At 40.0% G+C, this 26,368-nt stretch overlaps 1 protein-coding gene across 1 annotated transcript in view; it reads left to right on the top strand.

Moving 5' to 3' along the window:
• The window catches only part of LOC127578547 (potassium voltage-gated channel subfamily KQT member 1-like), a 300,567-nt gene extending 276,202 nt beyond the window's left edge, over window positions 1-24,365 (top strand). Inside the window, exons 18-21 of the mRNA XM_052030696.1 lie at window positions 14,616-14,691; window positions 17,840-17,934; window positions 21,524-21,564; window positions 24,292-24,365. Of these exons, the coding sequence (XP_051886656.1) occupies window positions 14,616-14,691; window positions 17,840-17,934; window positions 21,524-21,564; window positions 24,292-24,365 (286 nt within the window). The remainder of the gene's footprint in view (window positions 1-14,615; window positions 14,692-17,839; window positions 17,935-21,523; window positions 21,565-24,291) is intronic.
• Window positions 24,366-26,368: the final 2,003 nt, after the last annotated feature.

Genomic DNA, 26,368 nt, shown 5'->3' with positions numbered 1-26,368 from the left:
AGAGGGGTGACGTTGCCAGGCAGTAGGGGCACCCAGGTGAAAACTTCCCTGTACATGGACGACGTTGCCGTCTTCTGCTCAGGCCCAAGGTCAGATTGTAGATTGATCAGCATCTGCGACCAGTTTGAGTTGGCATCAGGGGCCAGAGTTAACCGCGCGAAGAGCGAGGCCATGCTCTTCGGCAAGTGGCCCGACCAATCCAACATCCCTTTCGCTGTTGGGACTGACTACCTGAAGGTGCTGGGGATCTGGTTCGGAAGGGCTGAGGCGTGCAACAAAAATTGGCAGGAGCAGATTGGGAAGGTGAAGCAGAAACTGGGACTGTGGGAACGGCGCTCCCTATCAATAACTGGGACATCAGGTGTGAGGTGCTCTCAGGGCTGCTGTACTTAGCGCCGGTGTGGCCTTTTCCTCACTCCTCCAGCTTGGAAATCACCCGTGCCATCTTCCGGTTCATCTGGGGATCCAAGATGGAGCGGGTCCGACGGGTCGCCATGCACAAGTCCCTGGACAATGGGGGCAAAAGTGTCCCCAGTGTCGCCCTCATCCTGATGACCACTTTCATCTGTGTCTGCATCAGGCTGTGTGTGGAACCAAAGTACGTGGGCACCAAGTGTCACTACGTGCTGAGGTTCTACGTGTCCCCGGTGTTGCGAAGGATGGTTCTGGCCCCATTGCCGCGCAACACCCCAGTCAACTGGACGTTGCCGCACTACCTGTCCTTCGTGGAAAAATTCTTCCAGACCAACATCTTTGACCACAAGTCTATCAGGCAGTGGTCGGCACGTAACATCCTGCAGACACTGCAGGAGAAGGACTCGATGGATATGGTGGGGTGGTTCCCTGAGCAGACGGTCCAGACCATCTGGCAGAATGCCTCATCGCCAGAACTCACCAACAAGCACCAAGACCTCGCTTGGCTGGCGGTGAAAGGGGTCCTCCCAGTCAGATCCTTCCTGCATGGTCGGAACATCACTATCAGTGCGTGCTGCCCCCAGGAGGACTACGCTGGGGTCGAGACAGTCGCCCACTTCTTTGCAGGCTGTGGGTTTGTGAGGAGGGAGTGGCGAAAGATGCAAGGGTCCTTGTCACATTTCATCTCCAGCCGCTGCATAACAGAGGATTCTCTGATCTACGGGCTGTTCCCAGGGTCACACACTGAGACAGACGTAAACTGCTGCTGGAAGGTCATCAAATCGGTGAAAGATGCCCTTTGGTCTGCCTGTAACTTATTGGTCTTCCAGCACTGAGATGTCCGTAGGGGAATGCTGCCCACTGGCTCATTCCAGGCTGCAGGAGTACATGCTGAGGGACGCACTGAAGCTGGGTGCAGCCAACGCAAGGGCTCGGTGGGGAAGGACGACAGTTTAAGGTTCTTCTGCCACAGGAGAGGGAGGGGCGGGGTCAGGTGAGGAAGCCCCTTAAATATTGTAAATACGGGATTGGGGTGGCACCCCAGGGAGCCACATGAGTGGCATCGGTGCTGTGGGTTTTATAAAAAGTAACACTAATGATTGATCCGTACACGAATGTAAAGGTTTACACTGTTTTATTATTGTATATAGTTTGTCTTTTATTATGAATAAAGTTTATTTTGGAATCAAAAAAATTTGATGAGCTTCTAAAAATTGTTAAGAGCCCAATGAGGCTTAAACCACAGGCTGAGAAAGTGTTCCTGTAGGGATAGAGAGAGGCTTCTTTTTGGCTTTCATTGCTCAAAGGGAGCAAAACTAGAGAAATGGAAAAATATTACCAAGCCACCCTAAGCCAATTCCAGAATTTAGACCTCAGTCATTCATTACCACAAAAGATTAGGCAAGATAGGATGATCCAGTTTCACTTCCAAGAATGTTGTTCACTAAGAATGTCTGCCACTTACAAACACGTCCCCTCAATGAGTGTGCTTCAACTATTTATCATTTATGTGCAGGAGATGGTCCTTTGCCCTTTACCTTCAGCCTAGACCTGGAAGTCTTCCTTTGCTCACACTTTCACATGTAACTATGTTATTTAAAAGATTCACATGGAACATTTGTGCTTGATTTACTGAGCTTTGGCACCTCCATCATTGGGTCAATTTAGACAGTCACCTACATCGAAGCTTAGAAGACTTCATTGCCTTTTTCTTCAGATCATTGAGCAGGCACCAGCACAAGCATGCATTGCAGGCTTCTGTGGAGTGCAGCTTTTCATAAACTGCATGCATTTCTTTACAGACCGTCCCTGTCAACTTACTGCTAGGAGTGTCTCTGTGGCCTCCTTGCATAAGGAACTTGTCTTCTTTGGGCACTGATTGTTCATCTGTCTCTGTGTATTTGCGAACACTCACTCCTCCTTCCTATCATCAGAGCTTCCACTTATTCAATAACAACACTCCTGTGTAGCTAGAAGAGTATTCATTATATTGTGGTTTGCCCCTTGGTGAACTGACAGCAAAGACCAAAAATCACCAGACAAGTTTCTACAATTCAGCAATGTGAAATCAAAATCGTACGTTCTTTCATGTTTGGCTTTGTGCAGGGCTTGTTTGTTAAACATGCGTGCAACCCCTTTGAATGTTAAATGCTGTTTTGCTGATAGAGGAGCAGCAATACCTACTTTAATTTTGAAAGTCACCAATTTATGCTCACAGAGAGAAAACCCATGAAAAGAAACAAAGGTCCTGCTGTTGAATACTGGAAAGCAAAATAAACAAGTAACAAAAGACTGCTAATGAGCTACCAGGAAAAGAGTTACGATGTTATCTTCAGTCACAAGATAGTTGCTTTAGTTCCCAGTATCTTTGAATGTAAATGCAGATTTCAAATACATAATATGCTGTTTACAATGCAAAAACAAAATGATATCCACTTAATAAAAACAGTTTTATTTGTTTCACAGATTTAGAAGGCATTAAGTATTATGGCAGCATGTCATTTCCTTATTTCCCAATAGCCGCAGAATGCTTAGGAGTGAAGATTACAGTTGTGAATGAAAACCGAAGTGTTGCATGTCGTTTCACTGTATTTTCAATTATCTGATTTGATGTGTTTAAAAGTTATTATTACCACATGATTGACAGGAAGGTTTTTCAAAGGACTCACCAGGTTATCCTTTTTAATTTTTGTTAGTGTAATCAAGATGTAAATAGGGTACAAAGGAACAACTTTATCATTTGCATTATAAACCACACGTGGTATAATTGAAATATTTGGGAACCCCTCTTTCTTTAAAGGCTGCATCTCAATTCTATTTCCATGATGTAGCAACACATGTCAATATCCTCAGACAACGGAAAACTGCCTCACTGATTCTCAAGTATTTACATGCACACATGTACATGCACACACACAGCCTGAACAGATTCCCCCAACATCTACGCTCACTCTCTCCACTCAATCTCCATTACTGTAGCCCATAGCGATCCCAGTGCTGGATTGTTGGTTTTCTTTCTAGAATCCTTTGCTCCGTCCTCTCTACTGCCATTGTCAGAAGGACTTTTATAAGCAAGTTGCATTCTGCTGGGAATATTATTGCCTCCCTGTGACCCTGGAATAAATGGGGCACAGCTGAGCAGAAGGAACACACTGAGAACATTGCTGCCATAAAATTCCACGTAACTGTACATAGCAGGAGATAGATGCACACACCTACTCACCCTGGCAGACAGATCCCACCCATACTGACACTTCCTGAGGGACCGGTCCCACACACTGACTCTCAATGGGGTATGGATCGCACACACACTGACTCTCACTGGCAAACAGCCCCACAGACATTGACTCTTATTGGGTCCTCTACATTGCAATGAAATAAAACATGTCAGTATACTCACAGTATATCCTAAAAAGTGTTAAGATGAGCTGAGTTTTATTGAAATTGCACTGCATGAACTGACTCAAAGATTAAAATATATCACAGGGTGATATATGGGTTGGACTTGCTTTTTCCAGATGCTGAGGGCCAAACAAATGAACATCATTCTTAAAATTTGCAGTCTATTGATTTATCTTGAAAATGGAGTATAGTAATTGTTAATGAAAATGTCCTGGATGATAATGTACACATACACACACAGTGAGGGAAAGGAGGCAGACCAAAAGAAATGAATGAGGAGCAAGTATCTATAGACATTGGAATTCCTTTTAAAAATCAAACAATTATAGGTAAATATATTCAACATTTTTTAAGGAAGAACTCTCTCAGTTTATCATTTAAACAGCTTATTTAAATTTCAGTGCTGAAAGGGTGATTAGGATGAAGGAATAAAACAGTAAAATGAAGTTGCTAAAGAGAAGCGCAGCAGATTGAGTAATTGTCTGATGGGTCAACATCAACATTAAAAAGAATTCGTAGTATAGCTTGGAAAAAAACATTCATTTTGCACAATAGAGACCCCATTTTGCTCAGTTTGGTTTTAAGAGACAAGTAGCTGACATATCCGAATGCAACTCTTTTCAACTTACAACTAACTGCAGATTCTTTCTCAATAAATTAAAAATGAATCCTTGCTACAAAACATTCAATGTACTATCACTTAGCTCGAATTCATTCTGAAATAGCAAATTGGAATTTATACCAAATTCTATTTATTTTCTAAGTTATTATTGAATTACAAGTATATCTATTCTACTTCATAAAAGAAATTGTCCTTCATTGTTGCTTGAATTACACAACACCGCTCACTGACTTGAAGAGTACCAGCAAATTGAGGTTTGTTCCCACTTCCTTTGCCATCCCCGGTTGTCTTCAGTGTTATAAACTGCAGAATTCAAATGTCTAAAATCTTGTGCTGGTTTCCTGCTAGGCACCAACAGGATCTCTGGGGGGAAAAAACAGTTTAAGTTGCTGGGAATTACTGCTTCCTTCCAGAATTAGTGGTCCTTCTGTGGAATTCTGATAGAAAACCCTCAACATTTTCAACCCCAAATATCTGAGCATTTTAGAAAACTGCTTTTAAGTGGGGTATAATTTACAATGAAAGTCCAATGATGAATTTTGCCTTAAGGAAGGGTGAACATCATAATGATCAGTTGTTTGAAAAAAAAACATTAAACTTCACACCAAGGCCCTAAAATTTCAGGAAATCCAAGAGACTGCAGATGCTGGAACCTGAAGCAAAAGAAACAACTTGCTGGAGGAGTTCAGCGAGTCAGGCAGTGTCTGTGGAGGCAGAGAGAGAGAGTCAGCTTTTCAGGTCAAGATCCTGCAGGCCTGATGCAGCGACTTGACCTGGAATGTTGGCTCTCCCTCTGCCTCCACAGATGCTGCCTGACCCACTGAGCTCCTCCAGAAATTTGTCTTTTGCTCCTGAAATCCCAGGGACTGTCTGGATTTTGAGATGGCTAATCCTGTCCAAGATCCCAAGACTGGGTCATTTAAATGATCAGGGCAGGTCTCAGATTAATATATGCTGAGCAAGGATGCCTGTGTGGGGAACCCAGCTGAAAACTGGAATGACAATTTGCTGCTCCCTATTAGGGCAAACAGAGGTCATCATCACATCAAATGAAAAATCTTGTCAAGAATGTGAAAATCATGAAGATGCTGTCAGCTGTTCATGGTGTATGTGCAGAATGCACTCCAGTGTTGGAATCCTCATGAAGTCCAGCAGTGAAGTAGAAAGTTACAACAATCCCCCAGTACTTAAGCCAGATTAGATCTAGAAAGACAGCTGTGAGGGACAAATGTTAGTTTTGGTCAGAACCTATGAGACAAAAGGCCTTTGTGCATATAAGGGATACAAGTCCTGAATTTTCATGTATGGCACCCTGACACTCGTACATGACAGTCTTGCTGCCGGGAGGTCTTGCCCAAAGCTGGGATGGAATCTCCTCTGCAGTGCTACTTTAATGCAGCTTTTTACATGCAGTAGACATTCTAGTCCCCCGGATACATTCATCCTTCTTTTCGTTTGCCAGTTTTCTTGAGGTTGGGGAGACATAGCTGACAATGAATAAAATTATCCTAAAGTGCATGCAAACATTCTTGTTAAAATATTTAAATGATTAACTTGCATCTTGCAATTGTACTGGCTGAGCTGCATCTGTTAACATTAGGTGCGGCTGCGTGTTGTCCCATTGTTTCAATTTTTGCTTTTTAACCTTCCATCGCAAACAAATTCATCCACTTCCCTCTTTATTTCTTTAAAATTCTTTGTCTTTTCCTGAATATGCTTTTTAAAAGTTACCACCGGGGATGATGTGAATTTGTCATTGTTATTTAGTCCTTTAGCCTGATTCAGAACTGTGTGACTGGATCAACTGGTATTGCTAAACTCCAGTAAATCAATCACTCTGAACTAGTGACATTAATTCACTAAGCAGGAAGGGTCACATGATTTCAACATGTGATCAGCTTAATGCCCCTGAGCTGGTACCCCCAAAATTCATACGTCAAAGCCTTCATCAATGAATAAAATACTGGAGTGCAGATTTGTTTATAGTATCACACTGACTGTACAGGACTGCAATTGCTGGTCCCAGCTGATCAAGAATAACCATCATTTTCTCAACTGACATTTGTAATAGTCTGTAAATAACATCCTGAATAAAATGTAAACAGGAATTAATTAAAGTGATTGACAATTCTTTATGATGGGCCACTGTACCACACTATATGGTTTAGATAAAGCATGAAGGTTAACTGAGAATTTCTCTTTTGAAAGAAGCATGTTGTATATCTTTGTATTAATTAATGAGGTTTAGCACCTATTCCTCACTGAAATCAAACTAGATGAAATCATTTCTTCATGAATACAGTGCCTGAGTGACCTCTCCAATGCGGCAGTGAACAGCACCTTCCAGAGTTGCTTGGAGAAATGCTGTAGTGTTGACTTTGAGAGTTAATTTGACCTTGACAGAAAGAGCAGGCTAAGCACAAGGGCATGGCTGAAATTCTTCCCACAGATTGTCCCACACTTCAATGATAACTACCTTGAAAACTTTGTGTTTGAAGCCTGAGATGTCACTTAAGACTTCCAGGAGAGTGTGAGGGCAGGATGAACCCAGAAGCGGTAGGTACAATATAAGATCCAATTGATAGAGATTGTTAGTAGGCGAGTTTTGAGTGTGCACCAAATTGTTCCTGAGACCTGATGGGATATGGCTTTTGGAGATCCATTCATTCGCCCATGTCATGCACGTGAGGTCACTTAACTTGTTGCAACCCTGTATCCAGTTCTTCACTGCTTCATCTAAAAACAGAACTTGCTGGAAGTACTTAACAAGTCAAGTAACATCAGAAGGGAGAGAAGGAGAAAACATTTCAGGTCAAGAATCCTTCATCACTACTGGAAAAAAGAGAAAACAAGTACATTTTATACTGGAGAGAGGGGAAGGGGCTGGTTATATTGTTACCTTGACAACTTTAGTTTGCACTTCCCTCTGTTCTCTCCATCCCTTCCCCTCTCTGCAATTTAAAACTCACTTGTTTTCTCACTTTTCTAGTTCTGATGAAGGGTCTTTGACTCTATGTTCAATCTGTTTCTCTTCTCACTGATACTGCTGGACCTGCTAAATGCTTCCAGAATTTTATGCTTTGGTTTTGATTGTTCTTTGCTCCTCACTGCTCATTTCCTGTCATTAGCATCTCAGTTATCTGGTCCCACTTCAATTAGTTTGAAGGACCCACTGTGCTAGAGCACATATTTCCCTCTCCACAGCTTCTCACCAAGATCTCCAGTATGGCATCAAGAATCTTAGAACCAGCCCCTTCCCACATTGGGCTATTGGTTTCTTGGTCAAAATTACTTCCACACTGACTTCCACCAGCTGGTCTAATTACAAGGTACCTTCCCTTGAAGAGATGCATGCTGGCTTTAACTGGTGTTGGCCAGCATAATTTTATGTCCCCCATTGAGGTATGCTGTCATTAAATGCATATTTAGTGCTTGTTGCACTCAACAATCATGTAAATTAGCAACAATATGAAGTTGGCATACTGCTTGCAAGTGAAGTAACTGGCAAGCATGCAAATGAAAAGAAATAATGTGCTTTTTAGATCACAAGGGGTACTATTGTTACATTGCTGAGTTATGCTATCATACAAAGGATATATTTATGTCTGTTATCTTCCATACAAGGGAGACATTCAGATCACTTACTAATGCCATTAAATCAGTGAATCTATTCATGTCAGGCAACAGTTTGTCATAATTGGTGGCAGTTAACTTGGATGCAGAGTTCCATTGGCAAAGGATAAAGATAAAGCTGAGTTCAGCAAAAAGTGTAAGATTTAAAAAAAGCAGAAAGAAAAAGTGAGAACAAAAGGCAAGCAGAAACAATCAGAAAAATGCACCTTCAAGGATAATGAAAGGAACAAAGGGCATTGCCACGTGCTTGAACAGACAGGTGAATATTCCTTGGAAATCTGTTGGGATGTGGAGCCATGTGGAGGTCCAAGATTTTCAATGGCTCAAATATTATATTTAAATAATAACTTTAACTTAATATTTGAATTTCTAACCAGTCATCATGTGACTCAAAACACGGAATGTTGACTGTTTATTTCCCTCCATAGATGCTGCCTGACCTGCTGAGTTCCTCCAGCATCTTATTTGTGTGTGTTGAACATGAGAAAGAGCAGGGTTAGGCCATTCAGTCCCTCCTGCCTGTTTCACTGTTCAATGAGATCCTGGCTGATCATTTGCTTCATTGTCACTTTACAGCCTTTCACCCCATATTTCTTGATCCCCTCGATATCCAGATATCTATCAATCTGTCTTGAAAATACTTAACAGCCCTTCATAGCCCTCTTGGGATAGAGAATTCTGAAGATTCATTATCCTATGGGCGAAGAAATTTCTTCTCCGCTCAATCCTAAATGGTTGACCCTATAACTCTTGGTTCTAGACATGGCCTCCCTGGAGAACATCATTCCTGCATCTAATCAGTCCATGGCATAGCAGGTAGTGCAGCTGACTCACAGCTTCAGGGACATGGATTTAATCCTGACCTTTTGTGCCATTTGTGTGGGTTTCACTCATTCTCCACCAAGTGCTCCAGTTTCTTCAGACATCCCAAAGACATGCTTGTAGGTTAACTGGCTGCTGTGAATTACCCCTTAGTGTAGGCAAGTGGCAAAAGAGTCAAAGAGGAGCTGAGTGAGAATGTGTAGTTGTACAGGGAAATAAATGGAATGAAACTGATGTATTACACTGCTGAGAGCTGTAATCAGCCTTGCTTACTTATGACATCACATAAAAAGGCCATTCAGCCCATTAGATCCAAGCCAGCTCCTAACAGAGGAAACCCATTAGTCCTATCCCCCCCTCTTCTTTTTTCCATGTAATGCAATTTATTATCTTGTGTGCTGTTAACATGCCTTTTGGATTTGCTAACATGCCTTTTGGATTTGGAAGGAAACGAAGCCACCTGACAGAAACACACGTCATTGTGGAGGGTAATCCAACCTCCACATAGACAGCACCTAAGGTCACGGTTGTACCTAGTTCCCTGGGGCTGTGAAGCAACAGCACTAACAGCTGCACTACAATGCCTGAAATGGCCTTCTTTTGTGTCATTAAAAGCACACTGTCAAGCACCATGAGAATTTTGGTATCTTTCAATGAGATCACCTCTCACACTTCTAAACTATAGAAAGTAGAAGCCCTTAGTCACTCCAAATAAGAGAATCTTTCCCAATCCCAGGAATCAATCTGGTGAACCATTGTTGAACATCTTCTATCATAACTACGTGCTTTCTTAACTTTAGAGACAAGGCCTATACACAATACTCCAGCTGCAGTCTCATCAGGGGCCTTGTACTCAAATTGTCTCGCAATAAGGCCAGTGTTTGTTGAATCCTTATAGCATCTGCTTGTTGTAACTCTTAGTGCTTCATTTAAAAGGATATCAGGTTCCTCTGTGTACCAATATTTTTCCATCTCTAAATGGATCACTAAGCCAAAAATCACTTTTTTGTTTTCTCCTGTCAATTCTGCCTCCGATATGGACTACGATTCTGTAAAGCATATTGTTCTCAGTGTTTGTGAACTGATGTTTGTTGAAGGGTGCAGGCAGAAACTTAACCTAAAAAGATCCAGACTGTACTCAGGAAAATTGTTTTTTATACATAGATTTTTGTCAATTTAATAAGCAAATGCTTAGCAGAGAACGAAGGTGTCTGCTGCTTAACATTAAAGTGTAAATTTCTGGAAATATTTGCAGATGTTTCAAGAATTTAGTTGCTTCTCCATCAAAAGTGTAAAACCTATGCAGATGAGTACATGAAGAGATCACCTGAAGGCACTACACATCTAAGTTGCAGCATATGGGAACATTAACCACCTCATGCTGCCCCATAGATGAAGCATTATGCAAGTCATCTGTGAACTCATTCCCACAGAGCCAGATGAGGATAGTCAAGCACAAGTAAAACATCTGGACACTGTTACTCAGGGAGATATTAATTTTCTCTGCCAAACAGAACCAGGGAGAATGGTTAGTGTCCATTCTTCCTGGAAGCTAGAGCCTATACCTGGATATAACTGGAGCCTCATTTATCTATGTAAATCGGTATCTGAAAATATTTGACAGTACCTCAATCCATTTCAACTCCAACCAGAGTAAAGTGTGCCCCATAGATGCACTGCTTAGTAAAACTTGCTGGTTTAATACAGCAAGCCCATAGACATAGGTTTTCCTGTGGGACCAGAAGTACTAGGAGTGCTCCTATAGGATCTGGAAAGATAATGAAAGTCATTGTTAAGCCACAAAATCTTGGTCTTGGACAAGCTCTTGGTCCTGTCTTTTGGTTTGATCAGTTTGATAACCACCAATAATGAATAACCATCAATTAAGATAGGTCTTCACCAATCCATATTGAGAGGAGTAAGAAAGAATATAAGATAGAAAGATAAGAATAGAAAGATATGATATTCTTGGTAGATTGTTGTTCAACAGCCAATGAAAGTATCTTCATGAGCATAATCTTGGAAATACGGCAATCAATCTGCACACAAAGTTCCGTTAAACAGAAATTTTATGTCCATTTAATTAATTTTAATGATGTTGATTGAGGGATAACTATTATCTATGACACCTGGAAGAAAAACCCACTCTTCATTTTTGAAATGATTATGGGATTACTTATTTCCACCACAGAGTGCAGCAGGTCCTCAGTTAATATCCCATAGTACATCTGAGAGTCCAGTGCTCTTTCACTAATGCTTTGGAATGGGGTCAAAATCTCCCCATCTTCTCACTTGGAGGTGAGAGTGCTACCAAGTAAACCATTGCATGATATTATTGATTCCCTAAGGTTCATAAGGCAGTTGGGAATCCACTTTATGCCTCCCCTCATGCAGGACAAGATAAGTATTGGCCTTATGTGGCCAAAGTCCACCTACAACTGTCCCATACATGACAGCCACCACACCCAGATCACCTCCTCCTGGTGTGGCAGATAATTAATTTTTGTCCTCCAAAACTAGAAGGATTCTGTAGGGTGCTCACATTGGTGAGGCCTAGGACTGGAAATATCTTATGACCGGAAGTACCTCAGGACAGTTGCCAATAACTTTAAGCCCATTTGGAAACTGCTTGGAAGTCACCCTCCAGAAATTATGTTTTTTACAAGGAAAGCTTTCACAGAAGAAAGTAGAACATCTGGTCAATAGAGAAGTTACCTTGTTTAAATTGGGTAATGCACCAGATTGAAATGGGGAAACACAGTGTCTACTTTATACTTGCAATAACTCAGAAGGAAGTCATTCAGCCCATTGGGTGTGTGCTGAATCCCAACCCAGCACTCACATCAGCTTCCTTCCCCCCCCCCTTATTTTTTCTGCACCCCTTCAACTTTTTCTCTTTGCTGCCCAGCAGCCACCTTTTGATTCCTTTTGCTACTTATCTACTCCAAGGGATAAGTTACAGTGATCAAGTAACCACTGTGGAGTTAGCTTGTGAGAGTCATAGAGAGACATGGTGCTGAAATTTGTCCTTCAGCCCACTGATCCCATGCTGACCATCAACCACTTACATGAATCATACATTCATCCCATTTTTATTCTCCCCATATTCCCATCAACTCTCCCCAGATTACACACGGGGGGCAATTTACAGTGGTCAGTTACCAGAGCACCCAGTGGAAACCCATGCAGTCATGGGGAGAACATGCAAACTCCTCCATAGACAACACACAGATCCCTGGAACTATGAATCACGAGTGCTAACTGCTACACCACCATGTACTCCTAATCAAAGAGAATTAAATAACTGAGTCTAACTGCTTTCTGACTATTCACCTCCCTTGCTGATCAATTTTAATGTGGCATCACCTCACTTTCTGTTTGCTTATTGTCTTATGTGAATTTGAAAAAAGTACAGTGTATACAAAACGCATGAATTTGTAGTTCAGATCACGAGAGTATACTGCTGTATTAACAGTATATTATGTTATGGTACCAGTTGATATAAAGCAATATGAGCTGATGCCAATAAAAGTATAAAGCACAAATTATTTATGACTACACAAATTTCTCTTGAAGCTTGGGTGTCAATGGCAGACCTGGATTTATGAGAGTCATTATGAATGCCCAAACATAAATAATTGCTACTCAGAGATGACATTGAAGGGTTGCTGTTGTTTTTTTGGAGTGATGCTCTAGTGGAAGGTAGTGACTTCAGAAAGGAAAAGGGGGGAAGAGAAGAAGAGAAAAAAATCTTTAAAAAAAGAGCGAATAGGGTAATAAGAAGCAGGTGGTATGCAACATTAAAGTTCATAATTTTAAACACAGATTGCCTGTGCTACTATGATCTATCTTCAGTATTCAATAAACACTTTAAACACTCTTGCGGCCTGTAACAAAAAATTATGCATTCAGTAATCCCACTTTAATCCACTTTTCCCTCCAGCAGTTAACACCTGTCACTACTTAAACCTCAGTAGTTTTCTTTAAGCTTTTAGAAAACCTGGAGAATTATTTTCCAGGTGTCAGGAGGTGGGACTCCACTTAAGGCAGAATTTAGGTCCTTACTGGCAATAAATTTTCCGATAAAATCAAATTGAAAATTATAACAAAATCAGATTAAGATATTTATTCAGCAGCTACTGAATCTAGACCATTTGACCTGTGTAAGTTCTTTCCTTTCCTCACTCCCCAATGATACAAAAATTTGATAAATTGCAGTTCTCCATATAATGAAAGCAGATGCTTGGAACACATTTGACTGCCTTTTATTTTGTGCGTGCAGAGGTGAAATTGAATGGAGCTCAAAGCATGGGAGATGTTAACTCCTGCACCTGATTAACAGATTCTGATAAAGTTTCCACCTGAAGCCAGCAGGAATGAACAAACCACCAGTGGGCTGGGTGTCAAAAATCAGTTGGCAGAAGGTTGGACCACTGACCAGATCTTGTCCTCACCAGATGACTAAACATACAGACATACCTTCACTCTGTCCAGATATCCACCTGAAGTAATACGTCTGCCACTTCAAAATCTCTACTATGTGATCAATTGCATTGCCTGATTAACATTTTATCAAGGATATGTTATCAGCTGGGGAAATCTTTGATCTATGCTGTTTATTCGGTGGGCAGCATAGTGAAGCAGCCAGTTATCTACTCTGTCTCACGGCTCCAGCAACTCAGGTTCAATCCTGATCTCCGATGCAATCTGTGAAGTTTGCACATTCTCCCTATGGCCACATGGGTTTCCTCCGGGCATTCAAGTTTCCTCCAAAATCCCAAATGTTACAAATGGCATCACACTACTAAATCTCAATAACAACTTAACTGGGTTGGTGGCAGGGCAAATGCCAAACCTACCAAGAGTCGTAACTGTCAGTACCAAGTAATTTTAAATATTAGGATTTATCTACATAAAGCTGGTCAGCCATCCACCCAATATAAGTAGGAAATGGTAGCGGATCGGCTGATCAGAACAGAAATGTGGGCCTTCAAGATAAATCATGGGAGGCAGTTTTGAAAGAGTCTTGGGGGAGAAGTGAGGCTAGTCCTGCTCTACCTGACTACAAAAAAGCTATCTTAAAGTGATGTCACTGGACCTCAAATTACATCTACAATAACTGCCTCAGTTGTGGTTTTTGTCTCCTGCTCAGAAAACATTAAATTGGAGCAAAGCATGATCAGGTAAATGTCAGCCTATTTCCACTGGGTGTGGAGGATTAAAATCACCCCTTATGCATTTAAAATTGGATCCCATTGCTCTTTAATTCCACACCTGGAGAAAAGCTACATTCCAATCAAAAGGTTGAATCTTGTCTATGTTTAATAGGATAAACCACTTTGACGTTGTTTGTGGCACTCCAAGGAAAATAAATCCCACCAAAACAAAGTGAAAAATGTGTTTGGTTATAAATCTACTCTAACTTTTCACAAGACCAACAGGGGAATTTATGGAGAAGCCCCGTAGTAATAACTTTAGTATGAAAAGCATTTGGTAGTGGTGATTTGGGGAAAGGTATCTGTGTAATTTACTTCATGGATCCTCCATGGTTTCCCTAGCCCAATGCATTATGGCTAATTCTAACAATCCTAGTTTTGCCATCTATCCCAAAACAGAGCATGGATCGTCTTGTCTGTGTGAATGAGTCAACCATTCAGCACATTTATCCACCAAGATATTCATAAATATTACATTTTATTTTTTTCTCCCTGCTCTTTTACAGATTAACAGAAGCACATAGAGCTGCTATAAAAGTTATTCGACGTATGCAGTATTTTGTCGCCAGGAGAAAATTCCAGGTGAGAAATGATATTTAATTAAAGTCAAAACCTTGTCAATATTCTTGGCAGGACTAAAGAAAAGGAAATAAATGTGCTGGGGGAAATTCCTGAATTTCAGCTCACATTTGCATTATCAGAGAGGACATGTTGAAGATTCTTGATTAGAGATACTAATGATATTTTGGGTAAGGGTTGGAAAGTACTGCATTATTCTTCCAGATCTAGGCTGCTCAGTATCAGCACTGAATGGACTATTACAGTGTTCAAAAATTGGAGAGTGGCCTACATTAAAGAGACAATTTCACATTATTTGCTGTCAGGTGTTCAGTCTTGTTAAGTCAAATCTAACATAATGCCATGTCATATTAATTTAAAACATGCCCTTCATTTCTTTTTCCATGCACTTAATTACATTGTCAACTATCTATCCATGACTGTCACTTACCCTGATTCTCATGAAATTTGATGGTTATCCTGAAAATCACCTTCACAAAGTGCAGTCCATCCTTCAGATGAATTCACGTTATGATAGACAACAAAATGTATGTTCTTTCCCCTGTTACAGTAGAAAAAAGTGCAGACATTGCAGACTAGGCAAGAAGAGGAGGGGTCCTTCCACAGATTTTCAAGTTGATTCCTTCACTGTCAGAGAAGATTGGAACTTCTCAGTTGCCTGGTGACAGAATTAAATATTGGCAACCCACAGATCATGAAACTGTCAGTCATGTTGATTTCATCAGAGAATGAAATATGATCATGTTCATAATGCTAAATTACAAAATTCTTACATTGCCAGTTCTAATTCATTACTACAAATTAGAGCAGAAGCATATTAGCCAGTTGCTGTGCAGCAACCCAATGAATGTTTTGTTTGTGGACATGAAGCTGGAAAATTCAGCAGAGTTTGAGGCCCATGGTAGAATGTGCTAAGGATATAGGGTTAGGATTGGGCTAGGACTGGAGTGTATCTGAGTCTAGGACTTCACATGGCCGACAGACCAAGGGTAAAGGGGGATAATGTCAGAGATTAGACCACTGGTAGAGGAGTAGGAGTAAGGACTAGTTGGGCTGGCCATTGATCTAGGCAGTAATGCTCTAACTGGGGTGTTGTGATTGGCATTCGGAGCTGGGAGTCAGTACCTTGGGTTGGAATGTCAGGTGACAGGATGTTAGATCAGTCCAAGTAGCAGGGTGGAGGGAAGTTTGGCAAAAAGTTGCAAGGTAATAATTCTATAGAGTGTAGGTTGATGTGAAGTAAATGACATAAGCTAATTATCAGAGACCTACTTGAGTGTTGCCCTGGGTGTGACAGGAAAACTCATGTTAAGTTTTGCAGAATCACACTTCACAGACAAGTTGAAAGCTCTCAAATGCATAAGTGGTCTGTGGACAACGAGGGATGCTCATATGTCAAAGAAACAGGGCAGCTTCCAGACATGTGTTGCAAATCCTTAGGCACTGCTGAGCATATCAGAGTCCTCTCAGCACTTCACCTCAGAACTAAATTCACAGATCACAATCCATGCAGTAAATCCCTGATTAATGTTAATATTTTAATTTTCATAGAAAATGAATGGCAGTAGAGAATCAAAAATGTGGTTCTATGTGATTGTCTATTGTCTCCCTTGGGGGGTGGAGACTAAGGGGATAGTAGGGACTTCAGGAGAAGTTAGCAGTTGGATGATCCCACAATAAGTCCTACGAGGAGCTGATTACTTCTATGAGTTTACCATTGTGCAGCTCATGCTTACCATGCACCAACACACAGTTGAACAGATAGTTGTCTTTTCATCAATTAAGCAAAGCAGACAGCAGCACTGGATAAAAATGCTGACCTCAGTGGTCATCAGTGAAAAGGATGATCATTTAGAGACAGTAGAAAGTCTGCAACATAAAGAAGGACTTCTATGCATCATGTTTGTGATTGCAAAGAGCATGGAGCAGTCCAGATCAAGCTAGTGAGGAATGATGTAGAATTTTGCGAGAGTATCTTTATCCATGGGCAGAGTGGATAACAACATGGAAGATCAGTCAAGGCATTCAAATGAAACCATATTGGCCTTGAGCACTGCTGTGATTAGTGGGTACTTCTGACAGGCACCGTTATCATAGTTTAAAGTGGCATCATTGATCTGCACCAAACTGTCTTCCAGTAAACTGCAGCTACCCTGTGCCTTCAAACTGTCTTATTTTTCACCCCCATCTCCTTAGCCATCTCTTCAGTTAGCTAAGCCTACTGGTCAGTAATGCACATTTCCACCTGGCTGACAATTTAAGAGACTGCAAACTACTTCACGACTGCTCCCTATCTAATGCACCCTGGACATTGACTGTAGTTGATATTGCTTGAATTAATGGATTTTTGAATACAGCTTTGTCAATCCCATATCTGGCTCTTCTGGATGCATGTGTACACTGCTGGTGGGGTTGGAGTAGGAGGGAAGTGTAAATGACCCAATGCTGGAGAAACTCATTATCTCAGTAATGTCACAAAAAATGGTTGGTGATGAGTAGGTGGGATGGATGGGTGCTGGAAAGGGACCTTATAAAGAAGTAGATGTTCTGAGCTAGAAATGGGTGGAAGCTAACTGGAAATGAGATTTGCCTTATTATCTACCTTTTTGTTCACACTCTGCCTGGTATCACCCTTGGTTCTGTGGTAGCATTCTTACCTCTGGATCAGAAGGTTGCTAGTTGAAACTTCACTCCAGGATACATGCATGTAACCATACAAGCATTCTGCTCCATTGCCAATGGAATGTGGGCTTATGAACCATGTATTTTTTAGGATAAGAGAGCAAACTAAATTCCTCTCTGCCCTTTCCATTTGAAGGGGAGTCTACTGGTAATCAGAACAGTTTTTATTTTCTAGTCAGCTTGATTTAAATGCTTATCTATGAATTACATGTATGACTTTATTTGTACACAAATTGACTACTGCATTTACTACATTATAATAACAACTACATTTCATGAATAATTATGGTTGTGAAGTAATGTGGAATGTGATTGAAGATGCTGTACAAGTCAGATTTTTTGGACCATCAAAATAAAGAAGAATTTCCAGAATATATATACACATGTATTAATTTTGCTGCAACATGTTTTATAGACTACTGGTTTTATAACTGTTAAATTCCTAGTATTATTGGGATGTATTCCACAGCAAGCTCGAAAACCTTATGATGTACGAGATGTTATTGAACAATATTCCCAAGGACACCTGAATATGATGGTCCGGATCAAAGAACTACAACGAAGGTAAACTTTAATAAATGTTCCAACAACTGCTATGATCTGTTTCTCACAGTTCCAGCAAAGATTTTTTTAATTGTGCTGTTTTCGTTCATCTCCCTTTATTTACATCTCTTCCAAAAAGATTGGCTAAAATTAACAAGTTTTCACCACCCTCTCTCTGTTGGCAATAACACATCTGTGTCATTCAGTTATTCTTGATCTCCACCCTATCATACATGTTCCTTTCACTTTCTACACCCTCCCCCTTCTCTGTCACTTAGAACATGTTTTTCTCCTTAATGTTTGCTAGTTCTGATCAAATTGTTATCAACCTAAGATGTAACTTTGTTTCACTTTCCATAAATGCTGCCTGACTTGTTAGGTGTTTCCAGAATTTTTTGTTTTTATTTCAGATTTCTAGAATCTTCAGTTTTTTTACTTTCAGAAAACTTGCCAATCTGTTCAGATATCAAACGAATCTGATCAGCTGAACATGAACAATCATTTGAATGCAATATTACTAGTCTGGAAACTGGTCAGTCAATTTGCATATTTTTCACAGTGATATTCTTCTTTTGTGTCAATTTCCATCATGATGGACAGATTGAAAATTACAACATTTTGAAAAATTAATGACTAAACTTACCCATTTTTTAAAATTTAAAACATTCCAGCAAACTAATTTTCTCAAGTTGACCTTCCTTTCACTCTGAACACTGGAACTTGTTGAAAATGTCAACTGAACTTCTGTTTCAAGTTTTCATGGGCAAACTTTTTGTGTATCTCTGAATATATGTACATGCATAAGAGGGAGGGAAAGAGAGATGCTTTTATCCTATTCCTATGAAAGACAAATATGTTTTCACTGTTTACCCATTTATTGGGATGCAGGAATGTTTGTGATAGGATGGAAAGGCAATGTTTTTTGCTTATCCCTAATTGCCCTTAAAAAGGTGGTAGTGAATAACCTTCTTGAACTGCTGCAGTCCTTTTGATAAAGGTACTCCCACAGTGCTGTAGGATAGGAAATTTCAGGATTTAAACCTATTGATGATGAAGGAACGGGGATATATTTCCATGTCAGGTTGTTAGGTGTCATGGAGGGAACCTGCAGGTGGCGATGTTCCCATGTACCTGCTACCCTTATCCTTTCTATAGTCCTACAGATCCTGTAGGAGCAGGCGAGCAAGTAAATGAAGTGCAGTCGGTTGATGGCACACACTATAGCCATAATGAAATAGTTGTAGATAGAAAGAATGTTTAGAATGTTGGATGTGGTACCAATCATGTGACTGACTTGTTCTTAGAAAGTGTCAGGCTTCTTGAGTTTTATTGGAACTGCACTAATCCAGTGGAGAGTATTCCATCACACTCCTTACTTTTGCCTTGAAGATGGAAGAAAAGCTTTAGGATGCCAGGAAGAGAGCAACTCGCCAGAGGATGCCTAGTCTCTAACCTGCTCTTGTAGTCACTGTGCTTATATGGCTGGTTCAATTCAGTTTTTGGTTAATGGTAACCATCAGGATGCTGGATCAAAAAACTAGGCAATGAAAGTGAATGTGGTTAGACTCTGTCTTTTTGGGCATGGTCATTGGCTGGCACCGTTGTGGTTTGTTTCTGACCTTCTGTCTACTTCTGACCTTACGATGGAACAAAATTCATTGATAAAGCAATTGAAAGATGATAGGGCTTCGGGTATCACTCCTCCACTGATATCCTGGACTGGGATGATTGAACTCCAATAATCTTCGCTTATGTGGGATATGATTCCAACAACTGGTACATTTTCCCCAGGATGCCTATTGACTTGTGTAAGCTGTGAGAATCAGACCAAAAATTTAGAAATCAGAAATATGTTTTACGTATTCTAAAATAATTAATTACACGTACACAGCCTTTCTCCACTTCACAAAAGCTTTCAACTCCATCGAACAAGGATTATGCAGAGTCCTTCACAAATTTAGCTCTCCTCAGAAATTCATTCCACTTTTGTCACATAATTAACATGCAAGCCATGATCCTAATTAATGGGTCCTCCCCAGTTGTCTGCACTCCAGCATCAAAATCGCCAAACACCTCAGTTGTGAATTACAGTACAAATACATTTTATGTGTATTCAGACTCCAAGACTGAGCCTCCAAGTCATCACTGACTCCTTCACTGAAGCACACGAAAGGATAGGCCTTGCACTTAAGATTTGGAAGGCAGAGATTTTCTACCCACATGCCCTGATTGCACAGCACAACACCGCACCACAGCACAGTAATAAAGATCCATGGTGGACCGGGAAAGTGTTAGTTATTTTGCACATCTTGGGTACCACTTCTCGTGAAGGAAGGCATAAATTCACCTCTGCCTTCGATGTGCCAGGTTGTCCTTTGGCCAGCTTCAGTGGGCAGGCCACCTCATCTGCCCACCTAGAACCAAACTCCCAAAACAAATGTTCCACTCCAAGCCCCAGTACAGCAAGAGATTTCCTGGAGGACAAAGAAAATGCTTCAAGGATGTTTACAAACCCTCCCTGGGAAAAAAAAGATAATGTGCTCATTGACTCTTGGGAAACCCTTGCCCATGCTCTGGGAAAGCACTGAGCTTCTTAAACCTCTGTGACAAGAGCATGTGGATGCTTTGTGCAAACAAAGCAGACAACATACAAAACTACTTATCCACCTGGCCTGTCAACCACCTGTGGTAGATTATGTGGATCTGGCACTGAATTTACAGCAATCTCTGAACCTGGAGTAGAAGCAAGTCACCCACATAAGGAGTGTGAGTGAGAGAGATACTTTTATCTTCTTCCCTTGAAATTATAATACATGTTGTAAATTATGGCAGCATGGCAGCGAATTTACAAGTTAGAAGTATGTTTCAAATAAATTAAATAAATAATCATAATATTCTGTGATATAGTCTGAATTTGTTGCATTGAGGGGGAAGGGAACTAGCCTTCTTGAGGCATTTAAATGCAGCCAGAGGCCAACAGCCAGGCCCAGGCCATGCTGAATGCACTTCTGTTCAGAGATCTCATTGTGTGAAATTTCTCCCGAAAGAATGCTACTACTAATGAAAACACCAGCAAGAATAATGAAGCCCTGATAGTAGAAAAATGGGGAGATAATATTTTGAATAATTATGTCAATTCTAAAGATGAAAATCTTTTGGGAGGAAAGAGGAAAGAATGAATAAATTATTTAGTTGCACATAAGGCAAATTATGCAAATCTGGAAATGACACAATTATAGAAAGATCAAAGGAACACAATTTTGTTTGGAGTGAAACAAGCAAATTTAGATGGATTTTAATTGAACTTTGGAAGATGCTGCATTATGTTGGTGCCAGATTTATACCTTGAATACATCAGTAATACATTGCTTTAAAAAATTTGCTGAGCTAGAGGCTGTAACATTAGAATCCAGCATACATAATAAATAATAGAAGCCACATTCCAGATGAAAGACTGCTTATAAGTAATGCAAAGGAAGATCTGCTCATGATTAATGAAGCTTGGATTTATAGATATTTAACTATTAAAATAAAGTCATCCTATCACTCTGTTATTTTTAAGCTGCAGCAATTTTGCAAAAAGATAAAATGACTTGAATCTGTATTTCAGGTTGGATCATTCTCTGGGAAAACCTGCATTTTTTCTTTCAGGTAAATATGCTTTTCACAAGGGTTTAAAATAATAATATTTTCTATTTATTTCAAATTACATGCTGGTATTTTTAATGTTCACAAAAATGTACAGCCTCTCATACCAGATACAGTATTGTAATGAACAAAGAAAATCATTGATGAAACCTAGCAGTAAAGAGGTTTTCTTTCTGCGTAGGTGTATCAAAATTTTAAAGCTGTTATTTATGAACGATTTGCAGTTTTGCAGTACACGCTGCACAGAATGAGACCACCAGTTGCATTGATATAGTGATTTAAAGTAAAAACACCCAAGGTACTTTCAAAGGAAAGTGAGAAAGAGTACTGGACAAATACAAAGTGAATAATCCATGCTGAGAGAGCGATGAGGAGTGACCCAAAGCTTATTTTAAAAAAACAGGTTTGTGAAAAGTTATTATAGAAAGAGGGAGTGAAGTGGCTGCAGAGATAACCACCCTGATAATTGCCTTTCCCTGATGCATTTCTGGGATCAATTCCAGGTCCAAAAAAAAGCTTAAAGCTACTTCAAGATGGGAACATTCATTAAACCTAACAGGGATGTAATGGTCAGGACTGACCAGGACTTATGAAGTTCCAAGTTATTCTTTGCTATGAGTGCTGATAAACATTGGACCTTCTTGCATATCCTGTATATCAGATTCGGCTCAATAGGTGAAGATAGTCAAGAAGCTATTATTTGCTGCAAGCACACTTACTAAACAATAGAAATGCGAAGTACTGCAGATGACTATAGTTGAGTTGACTATGTTACATCACATTCTGGGAATCCTGTGATGTGGCTGATTGAAGCTACATGGTGCTCCATTACAAATTACAGATTGTTTTTTCAAGACACTCAGAAGAGAATTCTTCAATAGAACAAAATGAGGCCCTGTCCACCATTAGCAGCAATACAAAATTATTGAAGTATGACATACATTAAAATAAACTTTGCAAGCAAATTATAGTTTTATATTAACATTCAATAATACAGAAAGGACATATGGATTCTTTCTCAATTCCTAATGTTTTCCCTTTGAATACTCACATTAATAAATTGGTGAAATTACTCTATCATCATGATTCACCAATTTCTGTAGGTTTTGGACCCAACAGATATAATGGAGCTAATAATAACATTTGGTCTAATGATACCTTACTTTTAAATAGCACCCCTAGAGTATATAAATCTTCCTGTGGGACTTTGCAGGAACTTTTTCAATTAAAATCTAACACTGAACCACATAATGAATATGAATGATGGCCAACCAGTGAATCAGCGGTTGTGTGTTAAGAGGAGAAAGGTAGAAAAAGATGTTTGGGAGGGATTTCCAGAGCTTTAGTCCTATGCAGCTGAACGCACAGATGGCAATGTTGGAGCAATGAAATTTGAGAGTGCTCAAGAGGTGAGAATTGGAAGAATATGGAAAATTTGGAGCAATTTGATTGCATGAGGTAAAGAGAGAAGAAGCCATAGAGCAATTTAAAAATAAGAGTGAATACTTTCATACTAGGCTCTTAACCAACTGTTGTATGTGTCCACAAAGCTTTTCTGTTATTGAGGGGTATTTTTCAAATATTTGTTCATGAGTTACGGGTATCACTTTTATGCCCGTCCCTAACTATGCCTGAACTGAATGGCTGCTAGGTCATTACTGAGGACAATAAGGAATCATACATTTTGTTGGAGAAGTTGAAATCACAAATAAACCAAACTAGATAGGGTTTCTGAAAGGATGTTTATCCACCGAATGTTTTTTCCCCAACATTTTCACCACTGCTAATACTGGCTATATTTTATTTTAATTGCAGGTTTTTATTAATTTAAATCCCCTGGCTGCTTTAGTAGAATTCAAGTTCGTATTGCCAGATTAGTAATCCAGACCTGTAATCCCTATACTACTATAGCCCATGATATTGAGAGAAATGGTAGTCATTTGTATGAATTCAGTGACGTACATGTACCAAAATAACAGTCCCTAAGGGACTTGCTAACTGGGGAAGGTTTAAAATAACTTTCTTGGAATGACTAAGAGTAATAACAGTCCCAGATATGTACCTGAGCCAGCAGACTTTTTTTTGTGTGGGACTAGTAAGAATATTTATTGTCTCACAAAGATTATACATTGAGTATGGGTTTGCCATTTCTCATGAATCTCCAGCTAGCTTTCAATATTTTTGTTCAAGTAGCCAGGGTCAGTGGACTGGGCTATGCCCATTTATAGAGTCATAGAATCATAGAGCAATACAGCATGGATACAGGCCCTTCAGCCCAACAAGTCCATGCCAACCATGGTGCCCACCCATCTAGTCCCAATTTCCTGCACTCGGCCCATAACCTCTAAGCCACGCCCCTGCATGTACCTATTCAAGCACTTCTTAAGTGATTTGAACTTCAAAACTGCAATCATGGTCCTGTGCATTTCATCTTGGATTTTTAATGTATGTTAAAACTGACCTCACATCTGAAGAAGACAAGTTGTCCATCTAAAGATCTCTGCAGGATGACACAAGCTAGGCCACTAACTTAAATTGAGCAGTAACTGACCCAATGCCATTTTCTACTGGATCTGTAACTTATGTTAGTTGGCTTCAATTAAAATTGGTAACATTTGCTTAACTATTGGCTTTCAAGAATGAGTTTCCTAACATTAGTCATGAGGTATAGTAACCTGAGTTTTTTTTAATCATTTTCTTTCCTGCTTTGTATCTTAACTTTTCCTGTAGAAAAGGGACTAGACAAAGGTTACTACACTGCAGGAGCCAGACTGATTCGTCTGGAAGATAAGGTAAATGCATGATGTATTTTCTTAAATCTCAGGCATAATTAAGATCTTTATCTAAAATGCATCTTTGGATTATTCATGAAATAATATAACAATACAATGACAAACACCACGTGAATATTTTTCTCATCTTGTCACATTGTGCACTTTAGTTTTCTTGTTTTAGCCCTTGCTGGAATTTTATTCTGACTTGTTGCTGATGAATAGATTAAAAACTGAATGCAAATAAGCACCATTCCCCTAAATTCTTGTCCTGTGATATGGGTAGTATGAGAATGTTCTGACTGCAGTTTGCTTTCATCACAGAAAAATACTGATTTTTGCTTTTCATGACTGATGTCTGATTCTAAGTGAAGCTTAATATTCAAGTTCTTGATACTAATTTACACTTTAATCCAACTGAAGCTGAACATTAGTAAGGCCATCTACTTCATGGATTTTGTCCTACTAACTTGTACTTGAACAGCAGTTTTTAAAACCAGAAAAAAAACACTTTAGGAAGAAATCTCTCAATGTCAAGTATAGCTGTGCTAGGAAAGGGCTCAGTAATGGGTGTAGAACCTATTTCCAAGGTAGGTTATATATGTGTCAGTAATACGGTTAAATTGAAATTGCATGTTTATTTTTTTAAATATGAACAGCGCCAAAATTATCTTCACAGCTGACTTTCTTACCTGAATACTATCATTGTACATAAGTGTTAAAAATAATGATATGCAATTCCATATGGGTTACATTAAGCAGCAAGGTCCATGCCCTCTTTAAAATTACAGGAGTGACAGCATTTGCATTTCTAGTGTAAATATATTGCACCAGTATAGACTCAACATGTCAATAGGAATGCTAGAAAAATGTTATGCCACTGCAATAAATGACAGAAAGCCTAGGAACAGTCAAAAACATGTATTAAATTTTAGCTCCTCGAGAAGCCTGTGATAGATTCTCTGGTGCTAATTGATTCTATTTATTCCTGAGGCTTTAGTGGGAATCATGAGAGCTCTCAGCTGCCAACAACTTTCTTGAAGCCTGGAAATAGCATAATGGATGATGATGTCAGTCTTGTGCAGGAGCCCTGCCAGATTCTTTATCTTGATGTAGGGAAGCAGGGAAAGGTATGCTCTCTTCCCACTTCCCCATTATAAGATTGGACATTTGACATAACATAAGAGAGTTTCTGCTCCATTTTCTGCCTTCTTACAGTTATAATACTGATGGGCATTAATATGAAGGATGTTGGGTTAAATCTGATATTGAAAATTTGTTGATGTAACCTAGGCCGCAAAATGAACTGCAAGAAAATCTGAAATTTTCCTACACTGGGGAAAGCATATTAAAGTAGTACTTCAGGAGGGGAGGGCCCATACCTGTTTGATATGAGGTTGCCCAGTGGCATGGGAGGGGGGTGGGGGGGAGGGAGGGAGAGAAGGGGAAGAAGAAGAAATGAGGAGAGAAACGGGGGGGGGGGAGAGGGGAGAGGGATCAGACGATGGGGGGGGGGGGGATTAGAGGATGGGGAATTGGGGATCAGAGGTTAGGATTCCCAATCATGCTGAGGTTGGGGTGGTGAGTCATACGCTTTACTGGGCCAGGGCCCCCCAAAAAAATTGAAGACTGGCTAGACAAACGAGCAAAGACCCTAATGACTTATTCAGCAAGGAGAGGTTGCGTTAACAAACATCAAGGAGCATTTTTGAAGGAGAACGTATCTGCAAGAGATTACATGCCTTGGACTAAATGCCAATATCTCAGGTGAGATTGGTCCCCTTTAACCAAAACCGATGCAAGACCCAGTACTCCAGTTACAGTCCGCTTCATTGTGAATAGCCCACACCATTCACAGAACTCAAATGCACAGAAATGGGCTTCTCTGTATATGTGTACCACATGCAGGAGGACCCAAATCAAATTTATGAAAATAAATATGTGTGTGCACTAAAAGTGTGATCAAGTTTTAGAAAAAAATGTCAGTTATGCAGCACAAAAATAATTAATGTAAAAGAGATTCTAGTCCATTATAT

This window comes from Pristis pectinata, chromosome 15, assembly GCF_009764475.1.
Source record: "Pristis pectinata isolate sPriPec2 chromosome 15, sPriPec2.1.pri, whole genome shotgun sequence".
Lineage (NCBI taxonomy): Eukaryota > Metazoa > Chordata > Chondrichthyes > Rhinopristiformes > Pristidae > Pristis > Pristis pectinata.
Note: the sequence above shows the minus strand (reverse complement) of the source record. Positions and strands in the feature narration are given on the sequence as shown.